This window comes from Cynocephalus volans, chromosome 1 (genome assembly GCF_027409185.1).
Source record: "Cynocephalus volans isolate mCynVol1 chromosome 1, mCynVol1.pri, whole genome shotgun sequence".
Lineage (NCBI taxonomy): Eukaryota > Metazoa > Chordata > Mammalia > Dermoptera > Cynocephalidae > Cynocephalus > Cynocephalus volans.
The window spans coordinates 179,930,775-179,950,822 of NC_084460.1; the positions used below are offsets into that span (position 1 = coordinate 179,930,775).

General features: G+C 33.5%; 1 protein-coding gene across 7 annotated transcripts in view; it reads right to left on the minus strand.

Annotated features, from left to right (window-relative positions):
* Nucleotides 1–20,048, minus strand: part of SYNJ1 (synaptojanin 1) — an 86,868-nt gene that overhangs the window by 19,379 nt on the left and 47,441 nt on the right. For 4 of the 7 annotated variants that reach the window (XM_063088873.1, XM_063088863.1, XM_063088911.1 and 1 more), the window contains exons 12-21: nucleotides 19,303–19,459; nucleotides 14,103–14,294; nucleotides 12,115–12,199; nucleotides 8,570–8,710; nucleotides 8,090–8,282; nucleotides 7,666–7,824; nucleotides 6,397–6,553; nucleotides 5,469–5,586; nucleotides 5,153–5,368; nucleotides 1,840–1,918 (exon numbers count right to left, since the gene is read on the minus strand). In XM_063088873.1, the coding sequence (XP_062944943.1) occupies nucleotides 1,840–1,918; nucleotides 5,153–5,368; nucleotides 5,469–5,586; nucleotides 6,397–6,553; nucleotides 7,666–7,824; nucleotides 8,090–8,282; nucleotides 8,570–8,710; nucleotides 12,115–12,199; nucleotides 14,103–14,294; nucleotides 19,303–19,459 (1,497 nt within the window). Of the gene's footprint in view, nucleotides 1–1,839; nucleotides 1,919–5,152; nucleotides 5,369–5,468; nucleotides 5,587–6,396; nucleotides 6,554–7,665; nucleotides 7,825–8,089; nucleotides 8,283–8,569; nucleotides 8,711–12,114; nucleotides 12,200–14,102; nucleotides 14,295–19,302; nucleotides 19,469–20,048 lie in introns of all 7 variants that reach the window. The other 3 variants (XM_063088901.1, XM_063088883.1, XM_063088893.1) reach the window with 1 other exon arrangement.

Consider the following 20,048-nt stretch of genomic DNA (forward strand, 5'->3'; position numbering starts at 1 on the left):
AACACGATGTGAACATTTTTTTGCTGTTTGCAAATGAACTGTGTAGCTGTGACCAATATGCTGTGCTGGCAGTTGGCATCTTTGTGGGTACAGATCTTCCTTGGCTCAAAGTGTTATTGACATTAGAATTCCTTGAAGGCATAATGATGGAGAGATTGAAAACTGCAGGCCTGAAGACTATGGCTGTGTTTTAACAGTAAATTACTATTACTAAATTAGTATCCACACTGAGCTTTGAAGTTAGAATCCTAAGAATTAATAATCCTTCAATTGCTTATCAGATCTGAGTATTAAAATCAATTCAATTTTGGAACTTAGCAACAGTCTTTATAAGTCATTTATTACTTTTTAAAGTCAACAAAATTCTTTTATATACTAACAAGCATTCTTAAGCCCCTATTACCATCCTGGTCATTTAAGATGGAATTCCTTAGTAATATCCACTCGATAGAGATCAGAGCCAAATGAAGAGGAAGAAATTTAAATGACAGAAAAGAAAATGCTCAAGGTCATTCTTTAGGTTTGTCCCACTTAAGCTATATACCTTTTCCAGATTCTCCTCTGAAATGAAAGAACTCTTACTGATTCTGAAAGATTCAGGGTATTCGCAGGATGTAGAACTTGCATGTATGAAAGGCCAACTTGAGCATCCATAGATTTAGATATATGCCAGGGGGTGCTGGAACCAACCCCCCACATATGTGGAGGGCCCACTGTGTGTGTGTATAAATCTCATTTGTATTAACTAACATATGCTTATATGAAGATTAAGGTATAATAATAAATTTAAGTAATCATAATTTACATAATAAATTATTTAATAAATTTACATAATTTAAATAATAAATTTAAGTAATGTATTTATGAAATAAATACATTATTTTATAATGGTAAGATTATAAGTGTTCTTTATTTTTTTGTTTATACTTTTCTGTATTTCCTGATTTACTTTTGTATGAGCATATTATATTAATATTATATTCAGGAAAACAAACAAAACTATACAAAACCTATTTCAAAAGCAATATACAAGTGGAAATTTTTTTCTCCAAGGAAGCTGAAGTAATATGACAGAAGAGGAAGCTGAGGAAAATCATTATGGAGCTGCCCACTGTTGGAGAAATTAGGCCTGGTTTGTAGTCCATTCTGTCTACTGACCATATACTTAGAAATTTAGGATTTGTCTAAAAGAATTCAGAAAAAAGAAATTCAGAAAAAAATGACAGATGCAGCACTTTGTAAAAGAAACACTATTTCAGGCCACTGACATAAATTTTCACATCAATGACATTTCAAATCATAGATTAGGTATATCTTCCTTAACTAAAAATTTCTAAAATGCCTCAATGGGATGGATTTGTTATCTATGGGAATTATTTTATCTATGCTTGAAAAAGGTAACTGAGTGCCATGATCCAAGCCAATAAATCAAGTTCCTAGGAATAATGAGTACTTTCTTCCCTTGTTTTCTTATAATTTTCTTCATTTGATAGAATTCTTTTCTACTTATACAGATGAGCCAGAATATCTATCCCCAATTAAAAATTTAAAACGTTTTACATCATAAAATATAATAACAGAATTCAAATTAGGTAGTAAACATGTATTCTTCTTAGTCTATGTCAGTGGTTAATATCTCCAGGGAGATACCAAAATAACTCTAGGCTAGTCAGAAACCTAGTCTAACTAATAAATATTGAATAATTTCTCAAGCACACCTCAAGATCTTTTGCCCTCCTTAACTGAAAATACATTTAGATAATCTTGCTGCATTTCTATAAAAATATAACCTTCAGATACAATTTCAAAATGGTTTAGAATCAACAATTGCTACCTTACCTCTTTACCATTTAGGCTCAGGACACTCAAGGCAGAGCTTCCTTCCAAAAATGTAACCCACATTTTATCTTCTACAAATCTTTAAGAGAGAGATAAACAATAAAAAAAACATAATTAATACCTTAGACATAACTAGCCCAATGACTGTAACAAGGGTCTATAGAGTCCAGGAGTTAAAAAAAATAAATAAATAAAGGAGGGAGGGCAGTAGGGCTGGTGATGACCTGGAGAGGGCACTCTTCCCCTAAAAGCATTCAAATCTCAATTTCTTTCAAATACAATGCTAATAACACATCCAGAAGAAATGGGCCTGTGCTCCATTTGTGATCCCTGCTAGTCCAATCCAATCCTTCATTTCACTGACAAGGAAAAAAGGGGCAGAGTTAGGTGACTTGTTTAAAGTGATTCTGCAAGGACAGTAAATCACAGGGCTAGGCTCCAAGTCTCCTGACCCTATACTCCAGTACTATGTATTCTCATTGTCTCAATAACTTCCCTGAAGGAAATTTCCTTTTACCAAGAAAGAGGATATAAAGTTTTCAGTCAAAAAATCAAAACAAAACAAAACAAAAAACTAGACTGTCTCCGAGGAGCCTTAGTTTGTGGTCCTTGTCTTTAGTCAATGACAAGACATTTACTCTCTTGGGACTTCAATGGTCTAAGATTCTAAGTTTATACTTTCAAAATAAGAAACCCTCGAAAGGAAAAATAAATAAATAAAAAGGACATTAGAACAAGTTCCATTGTGAAGAGGTCACTGATAAACGGTTATCATGCAAAAAAGAATAAAACAAAGTAAGTTACCAGTCTTATTTACATAAACAATTTTGTGAGTTGAACTACTCCTAACTGAATAAACCAAATTCAGGAATCCTTGCAGATTTTTCAAAGACAAGAGAGAAAAACGTGTACACACACACACACACACACACACAGACACACACACACACACAGACACACACACACACACAGACACACACACAGACACACACACACACACACAGACACACACACACACTCAAACTCTTAAACCAGGATTCAAAAGTATGGACTATGGGTATTAAGAGAAAAGGCCAAAAACAAAAGTGTGTACAAGTATTTCACCCTTTTGAAATCAAAGGCCCATAACAGATTTCTGTAATCATTCAAACATGACCAAAGTAACTGACTCAATTGCTTTGGCATAAAGTTATTAAATTGTAAGATGCTATCATTTGAAATGGACAGGGACATCATTTTTACCTAAATACCACAAAGGTATCTTTCTCAAATTGTTGGCAATAGAGAATATCCTTCCTCCAAAGGTTATACTCACCACTGTAAGGCTATACTTACACTGCAACAGTGCCCCCAGCCCCAAATATTATTTATTCTTTGATAGTGGTATCAAAACACTTGCAGTCCTAGAGCAAGGCTAATCTCTTGGTCCTTATCCTCAATTTGCAACTGCTCCTTAACACGTGTCTAACTTTAACAAGGGATTTAACAAGTCCTCTCCTTGTTTACTTTCGTTATCTATTTTTTGTTTTCCAACTTGGTTGTCTTAGGGTGTAACAACTAGAATCCCTAAAGGATTTATGTAAATCCTTTATGTAATCCAAAAGGATTTATGTAGGTCCTTTTTGAAGCTGTATTTTCTTCCTGCTTTTACTCACTAGTGTAAAAGTTTCTAGACTTTTCCCTCAATTAATATCAGTATCTATATGCATCTAAATTTGTCCCATCTACATTCCAGGGAACGTCTTATTTAAATATAAAGGGGTTTACAAACTTTAGTCACTCCTTAATGGTTGTCTTATTCTAGACCAAATGGTAATAATCAGTTTAGTCTTCCTGTTTACAGTAGTCCTCTTCTTGTTTACTTGCCTTGTCTACTTTTTGTTTTCCGACTTGGTTGTCTTAGGGTGTAACAACTAGAATATTCCAGGTGTGGAGACACCTCATAGTTTTATAATATTAGGGTAATGCCCTATTTTCTTAACTAATACTTTTGCTAATGATGACAAGCATTTTGGGGAAAGCTTTTTGCTCCAATTTACACCAAGTTCTTTAGATACTGGACAATAAAGACAGACAGGTCCCTTTCCTGTATCAGAGTCTTTCATCTCTTATACAATCGGGATTCTTTCTAGCTCAGTGCAGTATTTTACATTTGTTCATGAAGATACTTGTGTGCTACTTTGCTGCCCACTCACACAGTCCACATTATGCTTCTGGTGGTTTGGCATTTTTATACTTGGCAAAGCTTACTGTCATCTGTAAACTTGGAGATTTCATTATGTACTTCCTATAGCCTTAAGATTTTGGAAATTTTTTGTTTTGTTTCATTTAAAGCTTTGGGGTAAATCTTTATGAAAAGATTTGAGGGAAGTCTCTAAATACAATTTCTTCTCCATTTGCTCATTTACTCTCTGAAAGGACTTGAGGTGTCTTAACATGATTTTCACTCTACAGAAACTATATCCTCTTAATTCTGTGGACAATGCTGTTTAGGATCTGGAGAAGCCATTACACTCAACTAGATTATAAGCAGAAGACACATCTTCAATTTCTCCTCTGTTTTTCCGCAACACCTGTTATAGAGATTTGCCCACCAAATATCTTTAAGACATACCCAAATAAGCACAGAACACCACAGAAAGCAAATAAGATACTATTAAGTACCTCTTTTCCCTATGGAATTCAAACACACACACACGCACGCACGCACGCACGCACACACGCACGCACGCACACACACACGTCAATCTCTCAAAACTGCTGTACACTTGGAGGAGAACATTTTTAAAACAAGGAAAGAGACATCTGGTTCTGCAAAAGGCAGATGGTTAAGTCAATAAGGGAAACCAAAACTGGAACGATGACTCCTGCCCATTCATCGCATCTCTGTTGGTTAGAAATTAAACATACTTAAAATTACTTAAAACACCAAATTTCTTAATCTGAAGGGGAAAAGTCATTCCACTTTACTCTTATCTCTCCTTAAAAAATTAAAATGGCAATCACAGCTTCATTTTGTTACAAGGCTTTGTTATATGTCTAACATATAGGAATCTCAAGAGGTCATATCTAAACTTGCACATATTTTTGTATTCAATTGTTCATATAAAGTTTCACTATTCAATTTAAACTTTCTAAATAGAAAATTCAGTTTCAAAACCAATGAGCTCTTTGAATAACATCTACAGTATGATTTTTTTGTTTTTAAAAAGAAATACTCAAACTATTCAAACACTAAACAAGGTGTCTTCTAATATAGAAACTACTGATTATGAGTCATGAGCTGCTTTTGGATAATAAATATTTTACTCACCTTATGAGTATAACTTCACCAAAATTTGCAAACTGCTGCAGAAGCTCATCAATCAAAGCATCATCGAAAAAATTATTTTCTGGTAAAGAACTTTTGATTGAGACCAATACCGTACCATCTGGTGGACCCTGAACTGCAATTACTTCTTTATAAATATTTTGCCTCTCTTCAGCTTCAACTTCAAATATATCTATGTCAATCAGGGCAACAACAGGCCTTAAGGCATAAAGGAAAAAAGATGTGTTAGAAATGTTTTAAAAAGGATGTATTTCAAACAACTTTCAGGCACCATTAGAAATACTGAGACTGTTTAAACCTATGGTCAGAAGTCTTCAGCTCAGCTCTTCCATAGTGCAGCAATGTGCCAGGAGTCCACGTGTAAAGGATTTTGCTTTCATTTTGAAAACTGGCATTTAGAAGATCTAAATCTTCAGCTGCAGGCAAAATAAAAACACAAGAAAAGCCATATGACTACAACAGATCATGTGGAACAAAGAGGCATCTCCTTTCTTTCATTAGCTTTGGTTGTTTGAGGCTGGAATGCCAGATACACTTCTTAATAGGCAAAAAGGCTATACACCTTTAAGTTAGAAATGTTTTTGGTAAAGTTATAATTTTATTCTTTACTTAATAAAAACTAAGATACGGCTTTACTTCTGAGATCATTTAAAGGCCTATGACCAAATAGTGTTTCATAAATATTTCAGAAGACAAGTGGCACTTCAAAGTATGTGCAAATCACTTTGGTAATTCAAGTTAAAAACCTGAATTAGCATTCAATTGAAAATTTCATAAAAATGTTTCCTTGCTTCTCTTTAATATGAAATTATGTAACTGAAAAGAAAATAGACTGAAAAATTAAATTACTATAAACAGATCTCAGAATATCTTTTTAAATCTCTCATATTTAAATTTTATTTACCCCAATCTAGATAACCTTTGTTCAAAAAATTAGCTCTCCTCTTATTTGATATTTATATCATTCCCTTTTTCCTTATAAAATTTGCATTAATTCATTTTTATAAAAAAATCCATTTCTGGGCCGGGCCCGTGGCGCACTCGGGAGAGAGCAGCGCTTGGGAGCGCAGCGGCGCTCCGCTGCGGGTTCGGATCCTATATAGGGATGGCCGGTGCGCTCACTGGCTGAGCGCGGTGCGGGCGACACCAAGCCAAGGGTTGTGATCCCCTTACCGGTCACAAAAAAAGACAAAAAAAAAAAAAAAAAAAAAAATCCATTTCCCAACCTGATCTATCAAAAGTCCACTTCTTTCTTCTCCAGAGTACACGGTCTGTCCATGCAGGGGTGCGGCATTTTTCACTGGTATCATAGTCATCAGAAAACAAATCATATTTATACGTCGGAGCAAAGGTTACTTTGCCCTCTAAAAATCCTCTAAAAATCTAAAATAAACACATACAAAGTAAGTTATTACAAAACGCAAAAAAGTTCTGTTTTCATTCAGGCAGCCATTCATTAAATGTCTATTATGTGCTGGACATTCTCAGATGAAATTTGTATGGATGTGACGAACACTGAATGGAGCACAGCTTTAAAAAAAAAAAAATCTAAGATGTGGCCTTTTTCATACCACTTGTTTGACTTTCAATTAAACAAACTACAAAAACATATATAAGGGAATTCCCTTGACCTTTGAGCTGTAGAAGACATTTAGTAACTGTATGGGATTTTGGAAATTGAATAGGCTAACTTCTTATTCTCAAATGAGGAGCTGAGGCCTGAAAAGGTAAAGCAGTGCTGAAAGAGTTAGAATTCAAGTCTGATGATTTCTAAGCACGGTGCCAAGTGGACTCCAACTACCTCTACTGAAAAAACAAAATTTTTAAAAAATAAATTCTTCCAAAATTTTGTTGTCACAAGTGTTAAGAAATAAGTTTCTTTTTTGTTTGTTTGTTTGTTTTGATAGCTGGCCTGCACAGGAATTGAACCCTGAACCTTGGTGTTATCAGCACCATGCTCTAATCAACTGAGCTAACCAGCCAGCCCCAAGAAATGTTTGAAAAAGGCAGATGACATAAGAAGCAAAAGAAAAAAAAAGTAGATCCCGACAGGATCTTAAATCCAAAAAACACTAACTCTGAATACTAAGATTCTAAATTATTACCAAAACAATAAATAAAGAGAATATCCTTCAATTTGAAAGTGAATCTTATAGAAACATATTTTTCTTCCTGGGAATTATTATAGACTTTTTTTTTAAAGGAAAGTTTTTCTATATTTGTTTGCCTAGAGATATATATTCATAAGTATAAAGAGTTTCCAAGAAATTTATTGTAACTTTTTTGTTTTTTGGCAGCTGGTGGTATAGGGATTTGAATCCTTGACTTTAGTGTTATAAATCTGTGCTCTACCAGCTGGGTTAACTGGCCAGCCAAGACTTTAAGAAATTTAAAAGAAAAAAACCAAAAAACACCTTTCTGATTAAGGAAAGCATGTTTCATAACCAGAAATCCCTTTATTCTCAATGCAAGTATATTCTCAATTATGTATATACCTGTGCAGCATTTTTCTGATTGATAAGTTGATCTCCTGCAATAAGAGAATCCCAATTTTGCTGTCTTATGAGTTCTTTAACTTCTTCATTAGGGAGATCGATTCGATAGTTGAAATCACCACACCAAAACACATAGTCATGGGAAAATAGCATCCTTCCCTGGAAGCAATGAGATAGAATTTTAAATAGAAAATCAATTTTAAAAAATGTTTTACAACTACTTCTTTGCCTCAGATATGCTTGCCTCCCCCTATGCCCTGTTTCTTTAACCCAATAGTAATAACATATGAAATATCTGTTCAGGTGAATATTGTTTATTTTTCTAAGAACTATCTCAAATTTTCAAAAACACTAATCTAAGATCTGGGGTAAATTAAAATACATTTCAAAGCTTTATCTTCAAAAACAAGCAGCAAGAACTTACCATAGGAAAACTCAACTTTCGTGCTATTTCTCCATAATCTTCATTTCTTTCTTTTACTTGTGACTGCCCTGCAGCAAAGTGGCTACAGACGAAACAAAGGCTGGTTGTATGGAAAAGCATCCGGATTGCAACCGCTCCCTTGTTTCCAGTTGCACCTCCCATTCCAGTCTTCACAGTATCAACTGCAACATCCCTTTAAAACAAAGAATTCTAAATTGAAAATTTGAAATTTCAATAGCTCCATGTGGATAGGAAATTAGGAATAAATATACATTATATATTCATATAATTACACAGCATATGGTACTCGGAGGGCAAGCTTATGAAGTAGTACAGTAAAGCTATTAGTGACTCTTTAATCAAAAACATTTTAAAACAAGAACTATGGATAAATGTTTCTCTGAAGTTAACAAAACATTCTAGGCCTTTTTCCTATTTAATGGTAGGAAGCAGCCTTAGGAGAGTGCTATGTTTACTGACCTGATAAAAGGAGCATGCTGTGGTCTGATAAAAACAAACAGACAGACGCCCACCAACTGTTCAGAAGCCAGCAGCACATACTTGTTGTCTCTGGAGATTGTCTTCTGAAGTTCCACAGCCCAGAGCTTCTGATTCGTTGTACTACCACAAAATATTAAAAAGGGAATCTTTAAAAAGATATTCATAATAGCCTATTTTATAAGACAATTGTCAATTAGACTTATCTTCCCAAATTTCATAGGACTCTGAAATCTTTATTCAGGTTGTCTTTGTTTCCTTAAAAAAAAAAAATTAGCCAAAAGAACACCACATTTTAAAATCTAATCTATTACTCTTTTACAAAGAAAATAAAGGTGACTTATTAAATAACTAAAGTACTCACCAGGTGAGTAATCTCAAGCTTGTATACTTTACTTTTTCCTTAAGTATTGATTAGGATCATGGAGAAGTATGGGCTTCTAGATATATTTTCCCTTTTTTCTTAATTTTCTGAATTATAATATGTCTTTTTAAAAAACTTATTGTAGAAAATTTTAAACATACACAAAAAAAGAGGTTAGCATAAAATAAACCACTGTATACCCATTACTCAGATTCAACATTATCAGCATTTTGCTAATCTCTTTTCAATCTCTCCTCACCATTTATTTATTTATTTATTTATTTTGTAAACCTGGAGTAGTTAAGACCATATCTAACAACATGCCATTTCACTCATTAATACTTAAGTGTGCATCTCTAATGCAATGGGACATTTTTATTTTTATATAATCACAATGCCATTATTATACTTAAATATTAACAATTCCTTAAGATCCTCTAAAACTCAGTTCATATTTAAATTTTCCCAGTTATCTAAAAAATGTCTTCTTAGGGTTGTTTTGTATCTTTAAAACAGGGTCCAAACAAAGCCCACATATTGAACTTATTTATCATGTCTCTTGAATCTCTCTTAATCTTTAATAGTCTCTCTCAGTCCTCCCTACTACCTCCCATTTTTAATGCCATTTATTTTTTAAGAAACTGGGCTATTTGCATGTAAAATGTTCAACAGTCTGGATTTGGCTGATGTGTCCTTACGGTATCCCAACTATGTTCACTTTTATTTATTTATTTTGGCAAAAATAACCTCATGGGTAGGTGCTATGTACTGCCTGCTGCATCACAGCAGGAGGCACATCATCTCTGTGATGTTACACCCGGTCAGATGTTCAAATGGTGAGTCTAATGGACTCCTTCCAAAGTTCCCTATTAACCCTCTTCTAAGGTTTTAGCATCTATTGATGATCATTGCTCAGATCCATTATTTCATTAAGGGTTGTAAAATATTGATTTTGTAATGTTAGCTTTCCATAGGCAAGTGTAATTAAGTTGGAATTCTTCTGAAATACAGTTCATACAAAAAAGGCAGGATAAAAATGCTCAGTACTTTCTCTTTATCTACAAATTTTCATAGTGTGTGCCTAAAACCCTCCATTGGAGCACAAAGTTTTTTTCTCATTGTTCCAGGTCACACAAATGACAAATGGTAAGCCAGAATATGACCTCACATCTATCTGATCTGTCTAACATTATGCCATACCACCTCCAAACATGATTCACCACCTACCATAATCCCACCACTATGACTTGGATTTATGTCACTCCTCAAGTTGCCTTCTCAATAAACCCTACCCTGATCATTCCATTTAAAACTGCCACCCCTCCCCACCTACATGGACCTGATCCCCTTTACCTCTAGCCATTTATTTTCCATTGAACTTTTTTTTCTAACATGCCCTATAATTTGCTTATTGTAGTTGTTGTTCACTGTCTGTCTCTTCTCACTAGAATACAAAGTCCATGAAGACAAGCACATGAAGGTAGGAAATCTGTTTTATTCATTGAGATATCTTTAGCATCTAGAGTAGGTGCTCAATAGATATTGGTTAAATAAATGAACGAATAATCACCACTTTATTAAAGAAGAATTTAATCAAACTCTATTTAGACAAACAAATGTGTTTGGCACTAGAAACACTAAGAGTATGTTCTACTTTAAGGCCTGAATATATATTTTCAGGAAAGATACTCAAACAGCACAATAAGAAGTCAGCTTTGTTTTCTAATTCCTTGATATGAATTTTCATTCATTTTGGCTAAGAAAATGATTGTCATTTGCAAGATTGATGACTATACCATACTATTTCAGCCCATAATTTTCTTCTGAAAAGCTTTTAAAATGTCACAAAAGATAGGCAAATGCTCAAATTTAAAAACAATTATAATTTGTTAAAATAAAACACTTAGGCTTTACAATTCACTCATAATTTGTATTTGTAAAAAGGCTTTAGAGCACCAGTTCTCAAAGTGTGGTCTGGGAACATGGGGGGGGGGTCCCTAAAATTCATGAGGTCAAAACTATTTTCATAATACTACTAAGACATGGTTTGCCTTTTTCACTGTGTTGGCTGACATTTGCACTGATGGTGCAAAAGCAACAATGGGTAAAAGTGCTAACGCCTTCACTTGAATCTAGGCACCAAACTGTACTAGTTGTCATTATAATCCTCACTGCCATGTACTTACAGTAAAAAAAAAAACAAAAGCCATTTTACTTAAGAATGTCCTTGATGAAGCAGTAAACATTATTAATTTTATCAAAGCCTAACCCTTGAGTCACATCTTTTGAATATTCTGTGTAAATACTGGAATTCTAGAAAACTTGTATCTGTTATGATGATCTTTACAGCTTCCTAACACTTAAAGAATTTTCTGATAAGATGATCAGTGATGTTTATCAATATGATGCTTTTATACTATATAATAAAATGTGTCAAAATTTCAAAGATCAACATAACTCAGTGAACTAATATTTTCCAAATGACTAATACACAATGTTAAAAAATCATGCAAGAGTAAAAGACCAATGAATTTTAGTATAACATTGATAGGGTTTCAGATTACATATGCAACTAACCTTTAAGACACTACCATTTGTTGGGCTTGGTGTAGTATCAGAGAAGAAATTATGTGGGAAGGCTATTAAAATGTTTCCTTTTCCAACTACATATTTACGTGATTTTTCTTCGTATAATTCAACAAAAACAATACACTGCAACAGATTGATGCAGAAGTAGATGTAAGAATCCAGCTGTCCTAAGCCAAACATTAAACAGATTTACAAAACTACAAAACAATGCCACCCTTATCAGTAAATTTTTTGTTTAGGAAAAGTTATTTTTCGAAAAAAAATATGTTATTTATGTTAATATGCAAAGAGTTTATTATTGCTATTTTTAAAAGAATTGTTTTTAAAATTTGTTTCAATTTTTAATATAATAAATATCAAGAGATATAAACACTAACAAAAGTTCTTTGAGATTTTGAATATTTTTAAGTGTAGAGAGATCCTCAGACCAAAATGTTTGAGAACTGCTGTTTTATAGTTTTAAAAGTACCTTTCAATATACTGTCTCAATCTATTCTTGTAACAACTACTTAGTTATCTGTCCTCCATGTCCCTCAACTGGAAAATTTTCCAGCGTGTTAAGTGGCTAGCTTACCTTGCATTCACAATGTTTCCAGCATTCAACTCTACCATTTCTTCAAATCCAATTGCAAATATATCAGTTGGCTTACTTCTTTTATCTAAAATTAAGCATCCAAGAAATACTTTTAAATACAGCTTTAATCAAATGGAAACCCCACCCAATACAACACCAGATATCATAAAATCCATTTTTGTGTTTTGAGTTTAACCAAATTCACATTAAAGGCAAAAACTCATGAGTGGAATAAAATTACTTTAAATTCACTTTCTATTCAGGTGCCTAATATTTGCTTCTTTAAGAAAGTTATTCTTAAAGATCCTTAAATCCTTTCAAAAATCATTTTAAAAGAATTCTTGTACCATGGACAGCAGAGAAACAAGCCACTTGTCAAAAGCTAAAGTGATTCAGAATTGGAGAGGTACAGGAATTATTCAGAAAAGGCACAAAGAATAAAGTGCCTGAGAAGCTATATCAAAATAGAGATAACAGCTGGTAAGAATTTTTCACATTCAAATTTGAAAACCATGAGCTTGATTTTTTTCCTATTTCCTGGGTGGAAGAAATGTAGGAAATCCGGGAAAACTAGTAATAGGTTCAGGGGTTAAGACACATCACCCTGTCCCATCTATTAGCTCTCGCATAGCTGAAAAGGACTAAAAGAGAACAGAGATAAGCTTGAGATAAGCAGCCTGGGATATTTCAGGTGCTCCAAATATTCAAAAATGATGACAAATAGCTAGAAAGAGCCTATAAATACTGTGAACTAATATTGAAAACTAATATATATGTATTTATTACATGTAAGGCTCATATGTGCATCATCTCATTTCATTACCATGCAAACACCTTACAAGACAGATTATTTTTGCCTTTAACAGACAGGAAACTGAGGCTTTAGAGAAACTATAAAATGCAGTGTGGCACTCGGACTCTGGATCCAAACTGCCTGAGGTCAAATCCTGCCTTTGCCACTATCTAGCTGCAGGAACCCAGGCAGGTTACTACTCTTGTTTCTCAGTTTCCTCATCTGTAAAAACTGGCATAATAAATCTGATCATTTGTAACATACTTAGATTAATAGTGTTAGCTATTATTATTTATTACTACTACTACAACTTCAAGTTGGGTTCAATGTAAGTGAAAAGGGGCATTTTAATAAAAAGTTTGAAGAAAATCCCAGGTCTAAGATGTGACTGATTAAAAACAGATAAGAAATATTTGTATCTCACACTATTTCCTATACACATTACCATCATATATAATACTTGGTGATTATATACTACTTTAAAAAGGAATTAAAGTTAATTTTAAAAAAGAGGAAAGCCTTAAATTTATGATTCTAGTCAAAATCTTAATGAAAGTATCCTCAGCTTAATGTTTAATTCTGGCTATTAATAGCTCGGTGGCAGAGTACTCAAACTGAACCAAGTTCTACAAGAATAAACCGGTACTGTTAAGTTATAAAGGGCCAACAAATATCACATTTTGTTAAGACTATTCATGACCCACCCTGATATTTCTTATCTTAGTAACTAAATTGAATTAGAACTAGAATTTAAAAATGGGACATGCTAGGTTTGAAAAATGAACTCAAATTATCAATTACAAAATAATCTTGGTTTATATCAGTTTAAAAGAATTAAAAACAGAACTAGTTGCCTTTAAAGATATCTATTATGTATGAATCCCTATTTCCTGAGAATCAACTATCAAAAAAAGAGCTTTTACTTTACCATTATGTTTTTTCAAGGTAGAAAATAAACGTCTACAAAGTAAGAATTAAAAAAAAAAAAAAAACCTAAAAAGAAAAAGAAAATAAAGGTCTAGAAATAAGAGGTAAGATTTTCACAGATCTCATTTATAAAAATGTTGGCTTTCAAATTAATAAATCCAAGTTTCTCTTATAAATTAATGCATATTGTGAAGTGCTGCATTTGTTTTCTAGATCAATAAATCACAGTCAGGCTGTATTAATTAAATCCATATTATAAAAAGCCAACCTTGAAAATCCTGGATGCCAGCTAACTTGGGTGCATCAAGAAGCCAGTCAGTGAGTGTCTGATTCTTAAAAGCTATACTGCGAAACTGCTTCCCACCGTTCACATTCCAGGTTCCAACACATACTCGAATTTTCTTGGGCTTTGAATACTTGTAGAAATTCTCACACATGCTCTTTAGTACTTTAGAAGATGCTAATCAAAAACAAGACACACATAATTTAGCTGCATTAAACCATTTACAAAAATTGATTTTCATCACTGAGATATGATGTATGAAAAGCACAATGATCACAAGCGCAAACAAGCATAAGATACATATATAGGCACAAAAAAAGATCAGCCTTGAACTTTTTGTTCAAATACAAATTATGGAAGATAATGAGATGTCTGAAAATAAAACCACTACTATATGCTCCCCATTTTGCTCACACTAGAAGCCAAAGTCCTTAAGCAATGGTCTACAAGGCCCTAATCAATTGGTCTTGTTTTTCTGTGCTCATCTCTTCCCTCCTTCGTTCACTCTGCTTAGCCACTTGCCTCTCTGCTGTTATCAAAAGATGCCTGGTCTGCTCCCACCACAGGGCCTTTTTGCATTGGGTGTTTCCACTGCCTGCAACACTCTTCCCTCACCTCCTTCAGGTGTTTTCTTTCCAGTGATGCCTTCCCTGACCACATTATTTACCACCGCACTCAGCCCCTAAACTTACATTAGCCCCTTGCTGCTTTATTTTTCTCTATAGCACTTATCACATTTACAAACTATGTATTAAATTTATTTATCCTGTAACTGCGTCCCCTCATGAGAATGGAAACTCCATGAGGGCAGAAATTTTGGTCTGTTTTGTTTACTACAATATTCCTAATAACTAAAAGAGTGCCTGGTACACAGTAAGTGCTCAATAAATAATTGTTAAATGAGTAAATGTTCAACACATTGTGAATCCTCAATTTCTCTCTTGCACATTTTCCGTCTACCACCTTTCTTTTCCCCTTTTAAACCATACTCCATTTTGGTTAAGTTAAATTCTCTGCACTTAAGGTAGATAAAACCTTAACAGGACCTCAACCTAAAAACACAGAATTTGCACTTAAATGGCAGTTAACTGGTAAGAGGAAAAGGAAATCAAAACCACTTTCATCTTTGATCACATGATCTTATTTTATTATAATTTAATGATACCAAGATATAGCAGTCTCCTGATGAAATGAAAGTGGAAAAGGCAAATAACACCTTATTATTATTATAACAATAGTTTTGACCTATGGACCCCTGAAAAGAACTACTGATTTAGATGATAAGCATATCCCCATTGTTCCCAGGAACAGTTATACAGATTTCTCACCCTCCTGCTATTTCATTCGAGTAATTGTATAGAGGTGTCTGGGCGGTAATAAAAGCAGGTTATTTGTTCTGGCCTATGGTATGGTTAATTGAAAGCTGGCTCTACCTAGATAAAAATCATTCTCTGTAACCATGGGTTATCACTGGTCTTTATCATTGAAGTCACTGCCATTGTTACTACTGTGAAAACAGCTTCTATAATCCACTCTGTATCAACATATAAGTTCTATAATGATTACACAGCTAAAATTATTCAGCAAGACAATGAACTGTGTGAACAAAAATATGTTGCTACATTGTATGAACTAATAAAGTCAAGTCAGTGTTAAAATGGAATAAAAAGGTAAAAAAAAAAAAAATTATCCCTAGTTTATTCTTAACTGGTTGACACTTTAATGTGATTAAAGAAAATAATGAGTCTATACTCAAACAGATGTCCATCCTTAAATATCATATCATTTCAGAAAATGGTGTTCATTACATAACTCAAAAATATATCCAAGTGCTCCCTTCCTCTACCCTTCTCAAAAAATAATCCATAGCTCTCAAAACATGCAAACAGGGCCGACCCCATGGCTCACTCGGGAGAGTGCGGCGCTGGGAGCGCAGTGGCGCTCCCGCCGCGGGTTCAGATCCTATATGGGGATGGCCTGTGTGCTCACTGGCTGAGTGCAGTGCAGGCGACACCAAGCCAAGGGTTGCAATCCCCTTACCGGTCACAAAAAAGACAAAAAACAACAACAACAAAAAACCCATGCAAACAATAACTAAGCAAAACAAATCTTAAGAGGAAGAAAAATGCCATATTCAGCTATATTTCTGGCATGAGTTTAGCTTGTTTCTTTTGCTACAAATTCAAGTTTAAAGACAAGATCATAAACCTTGTCCAGAGAATGAAGACATGAGATTTCTATGAATAAACAGGCAAGAAAAATAACAATATTTAGGTCTTATACACTGAAGTATTCTAACTTTGTTAGAAATCTTGGTGCTTTTTAAAATCAAAAGAATTCAGACCATATTTTAGTGGAGTTCTATAGTTACAGAAAATATTTCATTTACAATATAAGAAAATGAGACAATGCGTGAATTGTCTTAAATATGTGTGAGAAAAACTGTTGAGTAGTCATAAGTATCACAGATAGCACTCTGCAATTAATCTAAAACAGTTACATCTGGGTTTTTTCCCATTAGCCTATTAAGAGTAATGTTAGGAAATATAAACATAAAATTTAACCTAGCCAAATTATCTTTAATTGGAATTAAGCACTTGCTACAGGAAGACAAAGAACATTGCATATTTCCTTCTCAATGAAGTACTTAATTTTCTCAAACTTTAAATTTTTTTCTCAGATTAAAACAAGATATCAATTTATCTTATTAGAATCTGAAGGCAAAATGAGAGTTTCCACTTACATGGCTTTGTTTACAATATCAATTTTAGAAAAATATAAAGAAAAAGCTGCTTTTATTTATAGATTAATTTTCTATACTGTACCTGACTGTAATGTCTGTTCAGAAACTATGGATGCATTAAGAAGAAAACAAAAAATCATTAGTAAAACAATAAGTTACAGTTAAAACCCAAAGTGTTATGACACAACATTCTAAGATGGCCTCACTTTTTTCTTTTAGGTCAATTTGATGACAATATTTTTTCTGATGGCTATGGGACACCAAAGATTATGAATAAATGACAATAACTGATATAAACCCTCTGCATCTAAGGAAAATCCTAGTGACTCAGTGATGTCCAACATTTCACAATCAGAAGGCCGAAGGCCTGCTCTTCTGGCTGCATGTGTGTGTGTGCGCGTGCGCATGTGTGTGAGTGTGTGTGAATATGAAAACTTAAGTGTGGAGGATATTGAAGATGTGGAAGATACTGTCCTAATATACATCTTTTAGTATTTTTTCTGGGACTCACCAGTTGATAAATACAATCAGTTCAGCTATAACAACACATAAACATTCTAAAAACACTACCATGCTGTGCAAAATTGTACAAATTCCCATAGCCACAGGCTTATGGGAAAAATGGGGTTAATTGCACCACACTTGAAAACATCAATGGTGACACACACAAAAAAGATAGGAACCTAATAAAAACAGTAGCACAGTATTATTACACATGTTAAATGGTTAAGAAAGGCATGAATACTACAATAAATAAGGCACTACAATAAATAAGGCTTGAAGAAATGGGTATCAGCAGGGCTGCAGCTTTTGAGTAATTGTGAATGATGGAACAACGGTTGCCTGAAATTGGATGGAAAGTTGAAACACCAGATGTGGATAGGTATGGCTCATAACACACATGGTGAACTGAGATGGGGAAGATATTTGAGCTGCGTGCATACGTGTATGTGTGTTTTATATATTTCTACCCATCTCGGTTCCACTGGGTGCAGTTTCTGCATTTACCTAGTGTTCCTTGCTAGTGAAGTCATGCATAAGTTCATACAAAATTGGCATTATACTCAAATTGTTCCCTAATATATCAACTGGGTTGGAACAAATTCCCATTCTCAGAACAAGCCTTATCAAGTGTTATAGCAGAACTGACTGTACTTTTTTTTAAAGGAATATTTTACGTATATTAAAATGTGCAGGCAACTAAAGAAAACTGATGCTCAAGTTTAGGAATTACTTAGGTCCTTTGCTTCTTTTTTCCTTCAACCACTGACTTTCAATTGTTGCTTATTAATGCCTCCACATCAAAGTACGCACAGTTGGAAAGAGGTGACAAAACACAAATCAGTCAAGTCTCCACTTTTGGAAGCCAGTAAAAAAAAGCCTGAAGTTGAAAGTAGTAGCTAAGATCAGATTTTTTTTTTTTAAAGAGATCTAGTAGGTCTCAGTCCACCAGCCTACTTACAGATCCCTGAGAAGCGGGGTGTAATTAACTACCTTCAGAGCACCATGTGGAATTCTGAAAGAATCCATGATAATCTATTTGATTATTATTAATCTAAATACAACTCCAGAGTATATCACTTGATGCAGGAATGATTTTCTCCTACTTGAAGTTGGAGGCTAACAGAAAAAAAAAATGTTCATAGTGTTGAAAAGTTAAAATGAAAAAAAAGTGGAATTAAGGAAGTCTAATTTACTTTGTCAATTATACCTCAGTAAAGCTGGAAGGAAAAAAAAGGAAGTCTAATTTACTAAGTTCTACAACAAATGTTGAGTTTCCTGTACTACTACTTTTTTGTGCTCACTGACATGAGAAGCTAAATTCCTTTGAATCTAATAAAAGACACACAATGAAAGATAAAAAGCTATACTGAAAGTAAAATATTTATGACAGATATTAAAATTGTTAATAGCAGTTAGTATCCAATAATAAGCACGACTTTATTAACTAATATGGTTTAATGCTTAGTCAAACAATAGCAATTAAAAGTTAAGACCAAGTTACAGAAACTCTTGGTGTAGTGTTTAGAAAAATAATCAACATAGTTATTGTTTTTTTCAAGAAAGCATTTTTCTACATTATTAGATTATTGAATTCTCTATTAAAAGTACTAGCTGAATATTCTGTGAAATCCTGCCTTGTGTAAAGTTGGCAATACTTAAAACTATTTACCCCCTCAATCATAATCTATAAAGAAAACATGCATGGGCCTCAGTTTATGGCTTAATAATACCAGTGATAGAATAAACATTTTAAAAGACAAACTTCCTTTGGAAAATGCAATTTTAAAAAATTACCTTTATAGAAATTCTTTCCATAACTATTTTAACCAACTACATTCTAAAAATTATTTATGTAAATAAGTTTACATTTACCTCTTGGACTTTTGGAAGGGCTATGAATAACATAATGTAAATAAAATATAAGGTAAGTATGCATACCACGCAAACTTCCAGTAGTTAAAAGTGCTCGAGCTTTGTCAGCTAAATCACTATTTAGAGTATTTCCCAGTAGCAAGATGTCAATGGCCTCTTGCTTGGAGGTGTCAAAGAAGTTATTCTGAATTGTTCTAGTAACAGAACGAGCGCCATCTTTTAACTTTCCAGCCTGTTGAGGGAGAAAGAAGCATGAACTTTCATTCTAAATAGTGTTGATTTTACTCGGTAGGTATTTTAAAACTTTAAATCGGTTTTACATGATTTTAGTGTAAAAAAAGACTTTATCATTCTGTTTTGAATATGTAATCATCACATTAAAATGCCTCAAGTTGTCACTATTTCCTTTCCTCTTTTGGATAACAGCTCTGCACAAAGAAATGAAAAAGTTCTGTGCCACAACTGCATCCAGTAATGATATCTAGATCAGTAAATGTTTAAAATTGTTTACTATAAAGGAAATAAACTAAAGCATACTTATTTAAAACAAAAAAATTCCTCTTACATCGTAACTTTTAAACTTGGGGATGGGACAGGTGGGGAGAGACAGGGGAGATGAAGGAGGGACACAACGAACTTACATGCTCCTAGAACTTCAAATTACTTTGACAGAAAAATAAAATTAAAATTGCTCACAAATAATTTATATTAGTTAAAACCAAAACTAAACTTAAGAATAAAGGTCTAGTCTAAAAAGAAATCTACAATTACAGCTCATAAATAAATATTATATGTAAACTACAGTTTGTATA